The sequence below is a fragment of the Pieris napi genome, chromosome 8 (assembly GCF_905475465.1).
Source record: "Pieris napi chromosome 8, ilPieNapi1.2, whole genome shotgun sequence".
Classification (NCBI taxonomy): Eukaryota; Metazoa; Arthropoda; class Insecta; order Lepidoptera; family Pieridae; genus Pieris; species Pieris napi.
Genome location: NC_062241.1, coordinates 3,726,602 through 3,747,783, shown reverse-complemented (window position 1 = coordinate 3,747,783; position 21,182 = coordinate 3,726,602). Strand labels below are relative to the sequence as shown.

At 31.5% G+C, this 21,182-nt stretch overlaps 1 protein-coding gene and 1 long non-coding RNA gene across 2 annotated transcripts in view; one reads left to right on the top strand and one right to left on the bottom strand.

Moving 5' to 3' along the window:
• The window catches only part of LOC125052026 (neuropeptides capa receptor-like), a 33,883-nt gene extending 13,241 nt beyond the window's left edge, over positions 1-20,642 (top strand). The window contains exons 2-7 of the mRNA XM_047652666.1: positions 3,155-3,245; positions 7,647-7,846; positions 10,715-10,856; positions 12,474-12,574; positions 16,763-16,946; positions 19,335-20,642. Of these exons, the coding sequence (XP_047508622.1) occupies positions 3,155-3,245; positions 7,647-7,846; positions 10,715-10,856; positions 12,474-12,574; positions 16,763-16,946; positions 19,335-19,611 (995 nt within the window). The 3' untranslated portion in view covers positions 19,612-20,642. The remainder of the gene's footprint in view (positions 1-3,154; positions 3,246-7,646; positions 7,847-10,714; positions 10,857-12,473; positions 12,575-16,762; positions 16,947-19,334) is intronic.
• LOC125052028 lies at positions 13,602-14,130 on the bottom strand. Its single transcript, XR_007117392.1, has 2 exons — positions 13,912-14,130; positions 13,602-13,831 (listed from the first exon to the last, which is right to left on the bottom strand). It is a non-coding gene; the product is annotated as an uncharacterized LOC125052028 (long non-coding RNA).
• Positions 20,643-21,182: the final 540 nt, after the last annotated feature.

Here is a 21,182-nt window from a genome sequence, read left to right as displayed (position 1 = left end):
TGACCTAGTCCCATGCTAAGCTGGTGAAGCTTGTGTTATGGGTACTAGGCAATGGATATACATAAATATTATAGATAGATAGACATATAAATACATATTTAAACACCCAAGACTAAGCACAACACCAAATGCTCATCACATCGATGTTCGTCTCAGCCGGGGATCGAACCCGGGACCCATGGATTCGCAGTCAGGGGTACTAACCACTAGACCAATGAGTCGTCGAATGAGATACAGAAATCTGAGGCGACCAAGAAGTGTAGCGGCACGATTTTTTCCTACTACCTTTACATTTTGCAGTAACGTTCGTAATAAAATATATAGTTATTGTTAACTATATGTATAGAGCAAATAAACAAAACAGTTATGAACAAAATGTAATTTACGAGACGACCGATAGATATCACTCGACTCGAGCCGCTGCCAATGTTTGCACTATGTTTATCATAAATAGTAAACATATGTTGTCAATTAAATCTGCTACTTTTGTATTAAAATACTCATATGTCCATAAAAATAGGTGATAAAACAAAATCTATAATATCGTAAACGTATAAAAAAGTAAACATTAAGGAGCTCATAAAAATGTCGTAGATAAAATTAAATAGCACCCAAGAATGAGTGATTTATTTATAATGATAGCCTATAAGTACAGCTATTGTCGAGCCAACAGACCTTTATTAATTGACTGAAAAATCTAGAGATTGTATTCAAAGGTTTCAACATTCAATTTGAAATTTATTTATGTTTATTGAATAGAAATGTACTGTATAGAATTAAATGTGGTCTATGAGTTTGATTTATTTCGCGTCACATTGTCACTGTCCGTTGACAGTTGCCTATTTAAATTATTTATCGGGTAGCACATTAAAAAGAAAATACAGTATCAATTATTATTGTCAACCCGTACTGCCTTGCGATTCTGTAACTCACTTTTCTAACTCTCACAGTGGTTTTCGCAGCGGCAGTCGCGCTCAAATCAGTCGTGAAGCAGTAATTTTATGATTTAGTATTCTGATAAACAATAAACTACAAGCTCCCTCCGCTTGTCAAGACGTAATGTGAAATTGCTTAACAGAATACCATGAGATTCCAAAAATGACGTGAGTGACGAAGGGAGCGTTGTTAGTGCGAGGTGAACTCGCGGATTAACAGAATCGCACGGCTGAAGGCTAGTAATATTATTATTCGTATCATGCTTAGATTAATTTAAACTCAAACACAAAATAACTTTGTAAACAAGTACACTTATAAACGTCAACAGAAAAGATGTTAAATTAATTCTAAATTTACATTTCCTACCAGTTTGCAAGTCAAGGGCGTTGAGCGGGCAAGAAGAACTGGCAAGAAAGTTCAAGCTGGCTGGTTCAAAGGCTGACAGTTCAAGATTTATTTATTGATTAACACATTTATGACGAACTTATATTGAGGACAGTTGGTGAGCTTCACTCTGATAGATGGGCCTATCTATCTAGATGGCTCCGGGATCTGAAATACTTTTCAGGCACATTCAGTATTAGTAATTCCGGAAGCCCTCCCATATAGTAGATCGCCCATTGCTCTCTCGGTAGTTCAAGTGATCCATACCAGGTGTACCTATAATCCTAAAGGCGCTTTAAAATAACGCTGAAAGTCGCTGATGTTCTAATAGCTTGGCGCTAACACTGCGTAAAGTCAGAATCACGAACTCGTGGCAAATATCACTTATTTTTAATATGATCTAAAAGTAAAAGAAGTGCGATTATAAGTAAATCCTACTAATATTATAAACGCGAAAGTTTGTAAGTATGGATGGATGTTTGTTACTATTTCACGTAAAACTACTGTATGGATTGTAATGAAACAATTATTAACTTCACAATTACAGCTTTTACATCAAAATAACACATAGGCTACAATTTATAAAGATATTATACTTATTGTCCAAAATATCAAGTAAGAAGGAATAAATCTACCATCTGCGAGCTATTCTGGCGTGCGTTGCCAAAAAACTGGAGTTACACATATTTAATGTATGATGGAAATGTTTGTCTTAAATAGTCAATATCTTCAGTAGTTTTTTCTACGCCACGCTAATATGACCTACTCGAAATACTGATCCTGTGCAGACGAAGTCGTAGTGACAGTCATAGAACGGTGCCTTATTATAGTATAGTGGTCACATAAAAACGTATAGTTCAATATTATGCTAATCAAATTCGCATTGCATTTTCTCAATATCACGTTGTCAAAGGACAAGCCCTTCGACAAATTAGGTTTGGCTTGTGGCATTTGATAAGACGGATTATATTTGACTGGAATTTATAATAAATCGAATGGAAACTACGCTTCGAGATCTTTGATTTATGGGTTCAAAACACAAGTTTTTTGTTTGTATGAGGTTATGTAATCGATTTGACAATAGACAGAGTGTCAATAGAAATGAAATCAATCGGAAACGCTTTGGCAAACTAATTTTTAAGTATTGTTCATTTATACAAATCTAAAACTTTAGATTTCCGAGCCTTAGAGGGAGGGAAAAAGGAGGATATGTTAGGAATTTAATTGTCATTAAAATATTAAAATTGTCGAAAATTAATACAAATAATATTTTTTTTTTTAAATTTATGTCTTCAATAATAAAAACAAGTGGCATTTTAATTAACAATTCGTCATATGAGATTTCAATAAATTTATTTTGCATAAATTATATAATACTAATATTTCGAAATTTTAAAAATGGAATTTCTATATGGTAATTCGCCCTTCTCACTCTCTCTCAATCGGTCTCAAATTTTAGAACTCTTTGGTAACCTTATGTAGTATATTGTATTCATTTGTCATTTGTTTTTTATGAATTGGCGGCAAATCTAAAACTCTTGGTACACGTGAAAATTAACCTAACGCGAGAAAATGTTCGACAAGTAAGTTAAACAAAAAATTCCTTTGGGTTAAATTTGTGTTTTAGCTTTTAGCCAAAATATAACTTTTAAACTTTTTGACCTGATAAATATCATAAATCGAAATCCATTTTGGTTTACTATTTACTAGGAATGCGGAATAAAAAATAACAAAATTATACAGAACTTTGCTTGCTCAAAACTATCAAAACAATTGAGACAAACATTACATAATTCAGAACCAAAATTACTTAAGTAAATACTCTTTGTTATAGGTCTACCAAACGATCTTACAGTCTACTGGCATCAGTATCCATATAGCCTGGGGATTGTTTTCTGCAAGCTACGAGCATTGATTTCAGAAGCGTAAGTGAACCTTTTTTTATTATATTAAGCTAAGCTTTTTTCAACTTAGGGACCCTTAATTGGGATGCGGGCAAAGCTGGTGTAGTTGCTAATGCATTTAAACAAGTGTTCACGGGACTTATACGCTTAACACTCGATTTAATATGCCATTCCATTGTATCACACAACATTTGGATAGCCAGTTTGCCCTTTCTTGAAGAATTAACACGACGAAACTTGATTTGGATCTTTGTAAATATATAGTTGCATATGATCTATGATAGCTGATGACATTTTGTAATGATTTTTGGCGTAAAATAAAATAAATTCGTCCATAATCCAAAGTTTTGCGGTGAGTTTTATTTTATACTCAATATACATATATCTTTGCTTTGCATGCTTTTCTATACATCTTGCATCATTAGATGAAATATATTATATTATTTAGTTGATATGATTTGTAAACAATGATGAGTACATCATTAATTTCATCCGCGATTAGCCTAGAAGCTCAATTTATGTTGATCGATTTTCTTAGGTTACATGGAACGAAAATTAGCCGTTAAAAATGTATTAGATTTCAAGTTCCAACACACAAAGGAGTATGTTCGCGTCACAAATCTGAATCTCATCCTTAATATATGATAAAGGTCGTCTCACAAATCATGTATCGAGCCAATGTCCTTTAACGTGATGCCCTTAGATCTTTGTACACCTGACAAGATTTTGTCTTTTGTTTTGTGATCTTTAAAACTGATTACCAAAGGCTTACGGCGAAGAGCTCTTTAAGACCAGAACTCGATCTGCAAATTCTATTTCTTTAGATAATTTCACTCCGGCGTACTTAGCTATTACTGTAATGAGTTTTTGAGGATTTTCGAAAGCGTCTCAGGTAAACCGATTAGATGTTTGAAAGTGAGGCTTACTGCTATCGTTCTTTAAATAAGGGATTGACCTTTGCTAAGCGAAGGTATTTTTCAGCAAGATCTGCTTAAAAGGTTTCAAAATAATCCTGGAAAAGTGTCTTGTTTTCGTTTTTCAGGATCTTCTAACTATAACGGTGACGTTACGGCTTGTAGGTGTTTTAATTTAGTTCAAAATGGAACTGAGGATTCCTGGAACTTTAAACTAAAGATAAACTAAGACTTAAGTTATCAATCACAACAGATCCACGGGCGGGCGTGATCTAAGCAGAGGTTGGGTGTTGGAGACTGGAGTTGCGAATTGTGTATTACAATTATTTCCCACATTTTGTGCTTATTGTAGCGCATTTCCTCTGAAATTTAGTTTGATCGTAGACACATTCACTCGTACGTTTGAACATACACAACACTGTATGCATAATTAGGTTACTGATGTGGGTGTTACAGTTGTTTTTTAATACTTTTGGAATGCAAATACACTTTACAAGGAATATTAAATCATGTGCACTTTTTCTTTTACGTATCCTTTTTTTACTACTCTTTCACTGTTTACATATTATATTTTAATTGATTTGCTTTGTTCCATTAGTTTTGTTTAATTAACTATATGTATGTAATAAGTATATATAATCTTTTTCTAACATTTGTTGCTTGAAAGATATAGCTCGAAAGCGCCGCCAGTCCTTTTTATTGAATTATTTTAATTGTACTGTATTTCTGTATTAATAAATAAAAAAATAAAACAACAGCTATTATGTTGTAGCTGCTGATGTAGCCTCTCTAAAAGTGAATTTTTAAATTTAATGAATTGTTAAATTTAATTGTTGATTTTATCTCTTTATAATTCTATAATGAATCCTGATCCATCTTTCATTTTCATTTAAAACTAGTAGGAACTTTATAAAAAAAATATAGATTATAAACTAGATTTAAAAGGACGCCAACATCAAAATTACATAAGCCGATCAGCGCTGCTATGGCTTACACATCATTCAGTGTGGCCTGAATGGATTAAAAGCCCCGGTAAATTAATTAACGATAATATAATGCAGGCCATAACTGAGAAACAAACTAATCAATGCAGACTAATTTGAGTACAGCGGGAATGAATTCATTTAAAAAAAAAATACTCGATAAGTATTGACTATGAGTTCAAATGCCCATAAATTGAAGATTAATAACATTAATAGTAATCGCTCTGATGTTGTATATAATTATAATTTCAATCTTCAATAGGTATATTAAACTGTTTGTTCCTACTGATTTATCAACGCAAACAGGTGTTTGTATCTTGACACTTTGACAGTTAATATAGTATCTTACGGCGAAATCCTTAAGGATTTATGGAAATAACACTTCTAAACTGTGAAATAGGGAATGTAAAGTATGTGAGTCGCAGTCTGTAATAATAATAAAAATCATATATTTACCATTTTTGTCTGGATGAATATCGACGGTATGAGTATTTTTAAACATTTTGCACTCCTTACAATATGACTGTTTGAAAATATAAGTTTCTGATATAAAACAAATCTTGGAGTGGAAATATTTAAGGAATTTCTCGGAATGTAAACATATTCGAACATTGCAAGGGTAGATAAATCCACAACCCGCACTTTCTTGCTATACGATGGCCACCTAATCATTACACGCAGCGGTTTGCGCGCCCCACTATAACTACGGCATTCATTAGACAGTCTTACTAGGTAGATTCGTTTGGGAGAGCTGCAACGAACCTTTGCCAATCACCTTTAGTTACCTGAAAAGCGTTTGAGTGGATGTGAATCCATTTTTATAAGCCTAGCTGTGACCGACACTTTCTATTGTTATTTTATATTTCATTTATTTCACTTTTCATACACAAAAATACAATACCAACTAGTGTGAACACATCCCAACGAATTGTAGCAAACTTGTCAAACTTATCTGAAAGAGCGACTAAAATTGCCAAGTTTGAATGTGTAATATTCTGCGCAAACAATGTCAATTTACACTTGACTTTAATATTACCTTCTACCCTTGGCAAAGACACGACAAGACGTTTGTTGACTGAAAAAATCTCTTATTTAAGATAATTTCTAATAAAAATCTCTGAATGTTGAGTTAATAAAATGTAAGTAAAAAGTACTTTCATGTATCCTACGAATACCTAACATTAAAAGCTACGGTAATTTAAGAATAATTTTGATATAAGAGCTTTTTCGTCTTATTTATCTTGAAGGAACTTCTATGTTGTCGTCGAAAATTGTGACAATTAACCCATATTATTATAAAAAGTGTTAATTGTCTGAATTAATCTTTAAAAAAATATTAAGTGTTGATAAATATTAAATTGATAACTGAAGGGAAAAAACTACTTTAAACATACTATGTAGGCGGCTAATTTAATTTAAAAAGGGACATTAGATTACGCATAAACAATCATTAATAAATACTTTATAATACATTTTGTGACGAGTTTTTATAAAAATAATGAATCTTTGGTGTATAAATTTATTAATAATTCTAATAATAAATAAAAGATAAATAACTAATGTTTAATTAAGATTCAAGCGTCATGTGAACTTCCCACGAATAAAATATACGGATTTTCAAGAAAAACTTTGTTATTAGCACTTTTTAGGTTGTATGAAACTACTTTTAGCGGTAGAACCTCCCTCTTTTATCTTTTGTCTATTATTATTACGTGTTTTGTGATGATGATTGTAATGTAAATAGTGAGGTTTTATTATTAATTTGTACAAAACTTATAGCAAGTTGAATGTTTAGCCATACTCCTTAAATTATTTCTTACCGTAGATTACGAAAACATGTCTAATATATCGTGCAAATCCCGAATAGTCAACAATTAATTTAAAAACCATAGAGAGATATATATTTTATTTTATAGATATAAGATCAACGAAATGGACGAGTCTGAGTAGACTGTTAAATAAATTAAATATGAAATATCATACAAAATAATTTAGATTTACGCTTAAATATGGCAGGAGAGTTCCATGTAACTGATTGTTCTACTTATAAGCAAAATTGTAACCAGTGCTTTTGTTTCGCAAGCAATGTATCGTAAAATATTTTTTTATAATTTGCATGTATGTAGTAGGCATTTTTTGAATTTTTTTCAATCAATATTTTTAATCAGGGTAGTATTATTTATGTATCACTATAACTTTATTTTTTACTAAAGATGTATATATAATTTAGTGTCACATAAATAATTAATTGATTAAAACGAACCTAACGTTTGCATATTCTATGGGCTTCATACTTTCGATTGGTATATAATTTATCTAATATTCATACCGGTGAAATGTTTAAAAAAATATTTTTTTTATTTATTAATTAAAATACTCTGGACTGAAATTTGCTATGCAACCCATATGGATTATATTTATTGACATATTAAATTAATATAAAATACGTTTCATTAAATAAGCATCTCGGTGAAGGTCGTTGTATATCGGGATCTTAGACCATTATCTTGGATGTCTTTTTTCAGAGCAACATACGTCTCTGTACTGACTATATCTGCGTTCACCCTGGAGCGGTATTTGGCAATATGTCATCCCCTACATTTGTATGCCATGGCTGGGTTGACGAGAGCTTCACGGATTATTCTGGCTATTTGGGTCGTGGCCTTTGTCTGTGCTTCTCCCTTCGCTGTGTATTCAGACATCAGTTACAGGGATTATCCACCTAGTAAGTAGAGTATGAAATATCTAAACGTAATATAAAAAAGTATTTTAGAAATTATTTGGAGTTTTGTTTGAAATGTACACTTGAAGTAGTGTGTTTACACTTTTTACACTCACCTTTGGATATTACTAAGGCCGTACATTAATTGTAATGTCACTTTTAAGTGAGGTTTTTCTCCGCGTAATGTCAGCATTTGATTGTATTGTTATTATTTTTACGTTCGTACAGCTTTCATACTTATTTCTACTTTCTTTCTTCCAGGAAAATTCTTACTTATGATCTATTTATCATTTATTTTGTAAGAAATGTGTAACCTAAAAGCTCGGTTAAGCTTGGTTAAGTTTAGGTACAGACGATTTTCACCTTTAGATATAACTAAGCCCCTACATTAATTCTAATGTCATTCTTTATTATAACAATATATTTAAAAAATAAACTTTTACTATTAAAAACATTTTAAGTAGTGTAGAAAAGTGTCTAATGGAAATATTTCTCGCTATCATTGAGACTGTACACCTTTAAAGGCCCATTTAGATGGAGAGAGTTTCTCGTCTCGAATGTACGATTATCGAAAGAATATTAAAAAGTTTCGTCGTCTAAACATTCACACCTCTTCCACTTTGGTGAGAATTGCCTCGCAATGGAATGTTTATTAAAAATAATATTTTAGGAAAGTAAAACCAAAATATCTTTACTGCATTAGTAGATGTTGTGTCATAAATGTTACATGTATTTTAAGGTTTCAGGATATCTGAATGAGTTCTCCTGTTATATCCCTCCTATAAATTGGAAAATTTTTCATAATGCTCGGTGCATTGTAAATAATGACAAGTTTTATAACTATAACATAGAACTATTTATACCAATGTCTAGAAATTACATTTTTACAATGTTAGCAATCTGATAACAGGTACATTGCCTAACGATTTAAAAGTTATTCTTCAAAGAGTGTGTTATTTATTACAGTTTTGTTTATAAACCGAACAAATAGCTTAACTTATACTAAATATACGTTATATAATATACTAAATGTTACCACAGATTTTTATTAACAAAATTACTATTAGATCGGAAAATTTCTTTAAGGTAATATAAAACATGTCACGTTTTCCATCTCTTTTACGCTTATTACAAACGATCTGCCAAATAAGCTGTGTAATATCGATCAGACTTAAATAGCCGAGTTGTCTATTACATTATCTGTAATTTTTACAAAAACATTATAACTATCTACATATAATATAAGTCTTTCATGCAAATTTGATTTTGTTTCCTTTGAAATAGAGACTCTAGGGCCGTGTTCAAGTGCATATGCGCTAATTAAAGTTTTAAGTTGGCGCCTGGTAGATAGTACCGGTGACCCCAGAGCTGGTGCTTTCCTCGCTCAAAGATAAGTATCGCAATACAGCGAGGAAATGCTGCCAGCATTAAGGGTACACTGCCACAGCGGGGGAATTTGTTTTAGTTTTCTATTAATCATAATAAAGCCACTTTCCATACTATAAAAATTACAATTCAGGTGGTTAGTAGTTAGATATTATACTTAGTCTACGTTAGTTATTGTTATTTCCATTACATCGTGTTCTGCTGGCCCCTTTTACGGTAAAGGCTCCTCCTGAAAAAGTTTACTATTTATCCATTATTAATTTATTTATTTATTTATAACTGCTCAACAGTATTGCTACAGCTACTCACTAAACAATATACAATTTAAATTGCACACAAAAGCCAAAAACGGAATACACATTCAAACATAAACAATGCACAGTTTCACCTATATATATAAAAATGAAACAAAGTATATATGTATTTATAATAAATTCTAAGTTCTAAGATTCATTGATTATTATAATATATATTTAATATAAAGGAAGAATAACAAAGCCATTATTAATAAAAGATACCAGAGTTTTTTTTAATTATTTTTTAAACATTTTTTAGTTACATTAAATATATCTATTTGCTGGTAATTTGTGTTATAATCTGAAGGTATACGATACATGACTGAGTCACGTAAATAGTTTGTATTAATATTATTATTACCATAAGTTCGCAGGATAGATACCTAATAGATGCCTAACTACGCTATATGTAAGGATAGAATCATCTATCTATCTAAATAAATTTAGTCGCGATATCAGATTTAATGTCGGTTATTGGAAGACCATTTTAAGTTAGTATTATATGTATTAGATCTTAAATCTTGAGGCACGTTTGATACGTTTATCACTGATACATATTTGTTTAAGATTTAGCTCAAAATGCCTTTGAGGAATACCACGAGAGATACCTACGACAAAAATGTAAAGCTTTATTTATTTAAGTAAATACTATAAAGGAAAATTTACAACAAAATTCTTAATTTAAGTGAGAATAAACATTCTTTGTATTTTCTTTTACTTCATATTTAATTATAAATATAACAATTTTAAAGATTCTCTTACCTAATAGGTTGGGGAAAAAGTTTCTTCGCATTTTTCAAGAAAATTCACAACATTTTTTAATATAGTTTATTTACATTTAACGAAAGTATGTAGGTACCATTTTGTTCGATAACTTTTTGCCATCTTGTAGGTAGGGATATGATCCCATTGCTATAGAATTTTTGTGGCTACTGATCAAAATACCGCGACAATTGGTTTTGGCAGTCCTCTCGTGATGTTTACCTGACACTGCCTACATATACGTATAGTATAGCCAAAGAGATTATATTACAAGTTCATACATATTATAATGCAAAAATACTTTTTCCCCAACCTAATATTATAAAGTGGAAGACATAACAAATTTTACTTCACAAAAAGCATTTTCCGTAAATACAAATGAAATTGCTTGTTTGAACCAAAGTAATCCTTATATCTTATTTAACAGACTCCGGCAACATTTCATTGGATTCTGCCTTCTGTGTTCTAATGGCATCCTCCCCACTGTTGGAATTGAGCAGTATATTTTTCTTCTTCCTACCGGCCATCTTTATTCTCAGCTTATACGTGACTATGGGTTGTCATATCAGGTACTTATAGAACATATTCTAATCTTAAGGTAAGATTCAGACTTCAGCCTTGCGATTCTGTAACTCACTTTTCGAATTCGCACAGCGGTTTTCGCAGCGGCGATCGCTCTCTAATCAGTCGTGAAGCAGTCATTTTACGATTTGGCATTCTGATGAGGAGGAAGCTTGTAGTTTATTGTTTATCAGAATGCCAACTGATTTGAGAGCGACCGCCGCTGCGAAAACCGCTGTGCGAGTTCGAAAAGTGAGTTACAGAATCGCAAGGCTGACTAAGGGGGTGTCCATAAATTACGTAAGGTGTTTTTTTATAATCTTCTGTCTCTTCTTCCCCCCTGGTGAGATGTCGTGAGAGTTTATTCAACCCCCTCCCCCGTACTCCAATCTCACGTGAGATTGGGGTACGGGGTACCCAAAATGTGGGTTTCTTACGTAAACGCGTAAGAACGCTATCTCTCTGAGCTCGAAGAACTCAAAATAACACACACACACAGTAAAGTCGCAGAGATGGTCTTTAGGGTCAACCGTTTTCCAAATTTTTTTTTTTCAATCAGAAAAAAAATTGCGTGATATTTGCCGAGACCCCCCCTCTCTCCAACGTAAGATTAAATGAGATTGGACTCGACCCCCTCCCCCCTTAAACACCTCACGTAATTTATGGACGCCCCCTAACGTATATGAAGTCCAAAAGGTTTTTGGCGTACGTAAATAACATCGCTAATCCTGGACTCGAGAGGCAATTTTGATATCACTAAAAAGGAATATTTGATATTTGGAGATTAATCATCTCAAGGGTTATGTTATACTTGTTTCTACCAAATTTTAAATTATAGTTAATAATTTATCACAGCTTTGTGTCACACAGTGTGATTGACTGAGATTTATGAATATAGATTTGAATCCGAAATAAATTTGTAGACATTAAATTTGCATTTTTATTTGATTCTTGTGTAGCTTCTAGTAAAATTGTATTAAATAAGAGCCTCTTGAAACATAATTTTTTGTTCGAGTAGAAACATTGTACGTAACACATTATTTTAATGTTATTACTTTATTGCAAGATTCAGGCTTTCGAATAATTATTTTGTTAATTTTTGCAGAATATTTGTATAAGTACCATTTTGCAGTGTGTATGTAGACAGATAAATAATAAGTAAAAATATCTTTATTATGAACGTTAAATAGAAACAAATGAAGAAGATAAAGGCGGTTTTCAAAAACCAGAACATTGTGATGTATTACTTACTAGCTGATGCCCGCGACTTCGTCTAGTTTATATTAGCGTGGCGTAGAAAGAAACTTCTAAAGATATTGGCTATTTAAAACAAACATTTCCATCATACATTGCATATGTGTTTTGGCAGCGCACGCCAGAATGGCTCGCAGATGGTAGATTTTTTTCCTACTTAATTGATATTTTGGGCATATATATTTATAAATTGTAGCATATGTGTTATTTCATTTCATTACAATCCATTCAGTACTTTTTACGTGTAAGAGGAACAAACATCCATCCATACTTAAAAACTTCGCGTTTTAGGATTTATTTTATGGTTGTTTGCAAACTTTGGAATGTTACATAAAATATTTTACAGTCAATAACCCAAATATTACTTCTAGATCAACACGCATCAATAAGAAAACGAAAGATATTCTCCAAGGCCAAATCCACGGAGAGACCCGTCAAGCGAAGTCAAGAAAAGCTATTATCAGAATGTTAGGTAAGTTCAACGCAATTCTTTTCAAAACGTTTTATTCTTAACTTCTAAGATAATATTATATGAATGGCCTACGTAAACGATAATATATAACACTTTAAATGAGTCAAGGCCGCTGAAGAGAATTTATGTAATTTTGTATCCATAATTGGAATGGAATCTAAACTAGACAAATCTTTAATCAATATAAGAATACAAATATTAATACAATATAATATCTGTATATCTAGGTTATAATAAACGTATAAATATACAGATAAAAACGTATATATAAACGGTCTTACTAATAAAGATTTATGCACATTGTATAAGCCTGTTATAAGAAAAATGTTACTAATAATTCCTGAATTGACAAGTTTGATGTATACGGCTGTTATAACAAGTGTCTGGTTTGTATGAAGACTTGTACAATGCTTATTCAACGCAGAGGCCTAGTTTAACGGGTGTGTAAGACAAAAATTGCGTAATTTTATCTGATTTCGCGTTCGTCAGCATTTTTTGACTGTTTAGTTCAAGGAAAGATTTAAGTTAGTAGGTATTTGTGTTTGTTGAAAATAGATATTATAGATCAAATGGAAGATTTAGATAATATTGATATGCAGCTAATACATACGATTTGCCGCCTCCAAGGAAAGTCTAAACATACCAAACTCGGTGCAATCCGTTATTACTTTCGCATGGCGATTTCAAAACAAAATACCGCTTTTCAAAGAAGTATGTTATGAAAGAACCAAGGCCAACCTAGACGCCCCCAAGCAATCTGGCTGGACGAGCTGCTAGAGCTGCTTTTATTGAAACATATTTTTAAGGCTGTTTTATTTACATAGGTGTGGATAGTTAATGACTTGAAATAAATAAAGTTATATTTCATTTAAAACAGGGGTTTTTTTTTTATAAGTATATAATTATTCGTATAATTGCTGCTGTAACAATTTGAGCCCGAGAAGATGCTCCTGTCTAGCCCTTTTGTGAGCTTCGGCAAGTTGCTTCTGTTTGAGCTCATGTGTTTCAGCCATCTGCCTTAGTTTTGTTTCGTGCTCTTCCTGCAAACACTGGAACACTACCGTGTTGCGGAGTTTGGCACTTTCCACTATTTGAGATGATCTTAAAAATTTAAGTATGATCGTTGAGGGGTTTTGAATGAAATAGTCCTTTCTCTATCACATTGATACTATCCTCTTCTAACTTTTGTACTGCAGAACGCGGCTTTTTATGTAAAATTCTAGTCCTCTTTGTCTGAGGTTTTGGAGTTTCTATTAGCTGCAAATAATAAAATGTTATTAGTATATTAAGTAAATGTGGATATAATTGTGTTGGTTGATAAAATAAATACAACTTACATTAGAATTATGAGTTGTATCAGAATTATTAAATCAAACGTCAATCAAACACGGTGGGTTGCCAGGGTAACAGTAAATAAGGGTCGTTTTGTTATTCAACCAATACACATCGATTATTGGTCAAAGAGGTGTTTATGCCCTGTACAAGCTCTATTCACTGAATTACTATCACCTTGTTATAACGCATGTATAGTGATTTTTTATTAGTAAGACCGATAGTTTTTAGTGACATAGTGATTAACTTGGATGATCTGGAGTTTTTGAGTTGTTGACAATAATTGTCTAGGGTTCGTAGGTAAATGACCGATACACAATCGATATGTGTAATGTCACGGCAATGACATTTACTAATGACTGTCAACATACATTTCACTAAGATTCTAAACAATATTATTTTACAACAACAAATTATATAAACAATACAGAGAGTAATTTTTGATTGAATTTCCCGGGAACTATAGACAAGAGCCGAATAAATTTGAATACTGAGCCACAAATGCCATGAGATTAATACGTATTTAGAAAAACATTTAATACAATTTTAACATGATGCTTTTAAGCACCATCAGGCTTCTAGCAGTAGTAGCATTTCTACCATCGCTAGTAATTTTCTTGGAATAACAACATTTTAACACTACACATTTTACTTCATTAGTGACTACGGTTTTTCAATTTTTAAACAGTGGGAATATGAATACTAATTTTCTCGAAGTTAATTAATTGTCTACGAGTATTAACAGTGTGCTACAGGTGAAGATTACTATCTTCATTTAAACACACTTGTGTGGGTGTAATCTATAATAACACATTCAAAAGCCTTAAATGATTTATACATATTGTACTAACAAAGTAATTATTTTGACTTGTGTCATAGCCTATATGAGATGTCTCTATAATATCACAAAACGGTTTTCACAGATTCATGTCATACATATTTTATGCTTCAATAATTCAATGTCAAATGCTTTAGTCTAAATATTCGTGTGGAAATAAGCCCCTTTGGTTTATCGATATAAAGGAGTCCTGAACTCTTTTACCTATGTTATATAGCTTGATTACGACCCATATAATGGTATATTCCGACCGGCATTAACTGCTAATGAAGGAAGAGTAAAAAGGTTCTATAGGAGTGGAAAAATCCTCGAAATTCTTTTCAACATGCGGGGTTTTGTATAGTATAAGAATTGGATATACCATATATTAATTGTTCCTTTTATGAAATGGTTGGCTAGTTATGCTGGTTTAGATTGGATAATTATAGGGTTGATATAAGTTATGCTTTCCGGGAGTTCACTGTTTTAAAGCATTCAAGCCTATAATATGTCTTCAAATACTGACATTAAATGATTTCACTGTTTATCGCTAAGCAATAATTAGCAATGAAATATTGATCTTGCAATAATATTAATGAAATCATTTTAATCGCAAATAAATCGTTAACTATAAAAATATTATCATATTACTTAATGCATATACAAATACGTTTAGAATATTTAAGATCTAAGTTTAAAAATTCTTATAAATTACCCTTAGTTATAATTTCTCGCATTAGCTTTGAACTTTACTGCCGTGCCTAAAAGTTAAATTATGAAATATGGTAATGAAAGAGACATATAGTCTAACTTCAACAATTACTTAAGATGAAGGATTTGTTTCATTATTCATATCTATTAGCCTAAACGAATAATGTAGTGCCATATCTCTAGTAACTTTAAATTAACCTATTTTATCGGTGCAGGCTCCGTTTGTGTTTATAAATCACTATTCTGTTATACATAGAGTATATAATCCAAGGTTTGTCTAGACCGTTGTTTGTTTAGAAATTGAATCTCTCCAGACGGCTCAGGTAAAATAAAGTTATAACCAGCTAATTCTGGGTTGTGGAATTGAAAAAAAACACGAACAAGAAATTAAAAAACAATTACAATTAAAAAAAATACTAATAATAGTCCTCTAGCTTTATACAAATAAACAATAAATCGATTTATGATGTAACTTTATACCTACAACATATGATTGGGGTACAATTAATACGTTATAGTGAATGCGGTTAATTAACGTTTTATAATGTATACGCGGCGTTAGTTATATGTATTTTCATATGTGAAAATTAGACTCACGAAAAAACATGAGTTATTCAAGATTTTCAAGATTATTCAAGAGATTTATAAAGCATAAAATAAAATGTCTATTTACCACAGTGTTCAACATTAAGTTCTTCACATTTTTGATAAGCAACGAAAATTCTAAGATTTTTTTTCCTATCCCAACTTGAGATATGAAAATCACCTACTCACCAACCAAGGTATTGAATAAAGATGAAACGATTTTCACATATTTTCTGTCATATGACTTATCTAATCTGAAACTTTACCGGAGGCAGGATAAATGAACCGAAAATATCGTTCTAGATCGTTAAGTTGTCTTCATAATATATTTAAACATTTTTAATGTGTTTTGCTTTGAATTAGTAGTTCAATATAATAAGTACAGTATTTGCTATGATCTAGATAAAATCAGCAATTTTTGACGTGACGTCTTATAATTCGATGGAGCCGGCTGCACGCACGAAAAAACATGCGGCGTTACCTCGCTCTGAGGCGTTACCTCGCTCTGAGGCGTTCCATTTAAGGCTTGAAGTGCAAGCGAGAGCGCGAAGCGACAGAGAGGCACAATCGGACTCCGCGCTCTTCAGCGTTCGACATCTGTCTCTGTCCTACTTGAGTGAGCGATTCGTGACGTTGTCACGTTCAACTATCGTCAGTAAACCGACTTTACAGACAACCGATTTTAGAAGCTAAAGCTCATCAGTACTTTAAATTAAGGAATTTCATAACCTATGTCTTTTCAGTGGCAGTGGTTATTGCGTTCTTCGTATGTTGGTGTCCATTCCACATACAACGCCTCTTCTATATCTACGGTTACAACTTAGCTCAGTTCCACGTAATCAATGAACATCTGTTCAACGTCGCAGGCGCTTTGTACTACGTGTCCGCCACTGTCAACCCGATACTCTATAATGTTATGAGTGCAAGGTAAGTGTGCTTTTGCTAATAATGTTTGAAACTGTTAAGGGCCTATAGTCATTTTTACGTCTGCACAAACATAATAGTTATATCATCTAACGATATAAGGAAAGACTAGGAAGCACAACACAGAAGTACCTGTATTCCCAATTAGTGTAATATTACTGGATTAATTTGAAAAACATCTGAAAACTAAATAGGACTTTTTGATTTTTGTAATAATACTTATGAGTTGATGTTGATCAGATTTTAATTCCTATATTGCTTTATTGAAAAAAAATTTAATGCTAAAATTTAAATTCTAAAGTATGTAGTTATGTAGCCGAATCTTTTTATTAAGAATATTTTTTATAACTATCTAACAACATCGCGAGCCTCAACAGGAACATAATATGTTTTATCATAGTGAATACCCAGATCACGTTAGCAGAGGATTTTTGTTTTACTTGCTTCATCTACACGCTGGACATCTTCTATTTTAGTTTGGCTCAGGTCCTTGATTGTTGTGGCTATATTTATTGATATTTTTTCTAGCAGGCTTACTTAGCTCTGGAAGGAATTAAAAAAAATAAAACAAATAAAAAAGCCTTTTTATTTCTTGCAAAAGAACAAAGTTAACTTAATACTATTATATATACATTTTTAGTAAAATACATTACACTATTTTTTTTTTCTATTTTATAGCAGAAATACTCTTATTTAATAAAAGTCTAGTTTATATAAAATATTTAATAATGCATGTGCTTCACAATAAACAGTCGCTTCGAGAAACCTCTAAGTTTGCGAACAGTTCAGTAAGTCACTTATATTCCATTAAACAATAGATACTTATTACTTAGTTTCAAACTGCTAGTTGGTTGTAGTGATATGAATATTAGTTTGTATGGTAGAGTAGTTTGTAATTTTATTTACTTTCGAGGTACAAATAGGTTTTATTTATTTGGAAAACCTACAGTTAATAATATCGAAAATGTCATTATGACATCATTGCTAATAGATATGTATAGATACGGATACAAATTAAACGAAGTTTGTATCACCAAGGCATTTTCACTATTTTGCGCAGAGGCGCGCTGTTTCTTTACTCTATGGCAAATTTCTACTTCTATGTTTTTAAAGTCTGTGTCGTTAGAATACATTTTAGGGTTCGTAATTCAACTGTTGTACTGTACTGTGGTGGTTTTGGGTAATTAAACGTTGAGGTGATTATAATTTAGTCGGATTATAATGTGTATAATTTTTGTAATTCAACTCCATAATTTAATTACGCTCTGGAGTAGCTTGTTAGGCTAATTACGACTTTCTTTTTTACAATATAATTTGTACAGAATCAGACATAATATATAACTGAGAAAATCGTTATGAAAGTACTTTTCCTGAAATAAATGAAGCGAGAATTGCAAGAGAGAGTGGAAGGTAGGTGGGAAATCGTAGCTTTGTTTTATATGTTACAACTTTCATATAATATGTAAATTGCGTTTGTGACATCATTCATTTTATTTCTCATATGCCAAATCTATGCGTAGTATGATATTGTAAATGTTAAGTATTAAATAACGTAGTATTGTCTTTGATTGACATAACCTTTACACATATAAAGAAAAAACTTTTTGACCGGATTGAAGTTATGTATTATTTTTTTGTTATGTTATGTTTATAAATTTACAACTATTTAATATAATTTTAAATTTATCCGACGTTTCGCGTGTTTTACAGCGTGCGTGGTCACGGTGACTGAAGACAAAAGGTGTTGGATGTCAAAAAATATCACAGCTGTAGAAAAGAAAGTTTTTTTATTAAATAACGTATGATAATTTCTACTTGCAGCGCAATAGTAGTGCTCTGTTACTGGGGAGCAGTATTTCTACTGCTGCAAATTTGTATAAACCTTTGAATTGAATAGTTACTAAATAAACGAGTATTTGATAAATTGGTTCTCTTAAGCTGGGATTTTATAGGTTTTCTCTACAGACGTGATGTGGAGTTAACGGCGGATTAACGAATTTATTTCACATTTAATTTGATACTTTGTGCTTGTTAAATAAAGTAGTTTTCTCTTCGTTTCCACATAAGTTTCATTTTACGGTTGCTCATTCACGTGATTTTAGAGGTGGTAAAAGTTTTATTGAGATTTGAGAGTCAATTTTCTTTTTATATGATATATCTTTTATTAGAGTATTTTTTTATGAAGTTAAGGAAAAAATAGTTTACTACATTATTACGCCTAGGCTAATAAAGACATTAACTAATTGAAATAAGACTTATTATAGGTAACATTATATTCCAATACTTAAACAGAGAAACCCTAATTTAAATATTTGATTAGCTTCTGTTTTCTTTTTCTTTTCTCTGTGCAATTAAAACCACGGCCCGAAAATAATTCATAATTTGTTACAGGTACCGTCTGGCATTCAAGGAGACACTTTTTTGTCGTAAGATGTCTCGAAGAGGTCCGGGTTTCGATCAATCTAGACGAGAGACTACAATCTCTAGTCTGACAAAGGGAAAATCAAGCTTTAATCGAGACACCCGTCTCGGTAAGATAGATTTCGTGAAGAATGACCATGGGCCTTTCTGTATTGAAACAAAAATCGACGAAGAAGTAATAATTTGTTATTCCAATGATAATAAACCGATGCCAAATAGCGATCTTGATGTTATAGATCATAATTAAATCTGATTCTCAAAGGTGAAACATAAAGATTTTTTTATGTGTTGTGTAAAAAGCAAACAAGATAGTACATCATTTATGATCTCTTAGAGGTACCTAATTTTTGAAAAATAAAATTACAGTGAAATGGAAATACAACCTTAAAATATACATTTTGAACGTAGTTCATATCAATCTAAATAGTTATAAGTAAGTTATAACTATGTTTTATCAATTGTATAAGTATTAATGTGGATGTTCAAATAATATCATTGATGTTTAATAGTAATACAATCTCTATGTGATTTGTAACTAGAAAATATATAATGTCGAGATTGTTGGCTGGGCATGGTTATTTTTGTCGTGCATTTCATGGTCATACCATTTGTCCAGCAAATCTTTGACGTTTAATCTGATGGAATTTTAAATTTAAGAACCCCCTTATTCATAATAACTGGATAAATATAATTGTTTAAATTAAAGTACTCTATGGTCTCTTTTTGTCAAATTGTTTACGCTGTGCTGATAAGATACAGATGCGTACTATATTTAAAACGTGTACGTAACGTACTATATATACTAACGTACTATAGTTAAAAATGTTAGCATGAATAGGGGGCGGTAAGTCGTTTTGGTGTTTAGGAGGTAATTTTTAAAAACTAATAAACAGAACTATGTAAGGGATGGCATAATCGATAAATGCCAGATCATAACAATTCTTAATAGAGTTTCTAATTTTCTCCTTATCACCATCCTTCACTTGCTACAGATAATACAAGAGTTCCTATGGCCTATTCCCGTGCAGAAGTTTGAATAGCACCTGAGGTCGCTAGATCCTAGCTCATTTTTATACTCATTATATACAGTGTTTAAACATACATGTTTTAATAATAAATAAAACGTTATATATTAAGGTATATTATCCATTAGATATTCGTATTCGTAAGGTGTAATTGTTCTCAGTATACTTGACTCAATTGCTCGTTATTACTTCAAAGAAAATTTGTAAATTGTTTTTTATTCTGTCATCAAAGTTTAATATTAAATTCAGATGTTTATTAAAGAGAATGATTTTACTTAATTACTTGATTAATAATAAATTATTTGTCGTAACTTGAGTTTTATTTTGGTTTGTTTAACTCGTATCCACAATTTTGACTTTTGTTTAAGTGATAGAAACGCGAAATTCCTTACATATATAACCTTTGTGATGATAAGGGTCTGTTTCACAATGTACGGATAAGTTCTACATAAGTTCAAAATAAGCTATTTATTACTTACCTATTGGTAGGATAAACACTATTGTTGCGTTTCACGACTGTCAGATAGCGCTATTCGTAACATAAAGTCCATCATAAGTTAAGAGTCCGATGAATGTCAAATAGCACAATTTATCTTCCAAATAATTTATGTGTTGCATAGCTATTTGGTACTTTATCCATACATTGTGAAACAGACCCTAACTGTAATAACTTATAACTCCATCAAAATAATGGTAAGATGACAACAATTATATAATTCAAAATTTATAATTTAACTTAGCTTATAAATGCAATAAAAACAATAACTAAACTTAAAATATATTATTAAAAGGA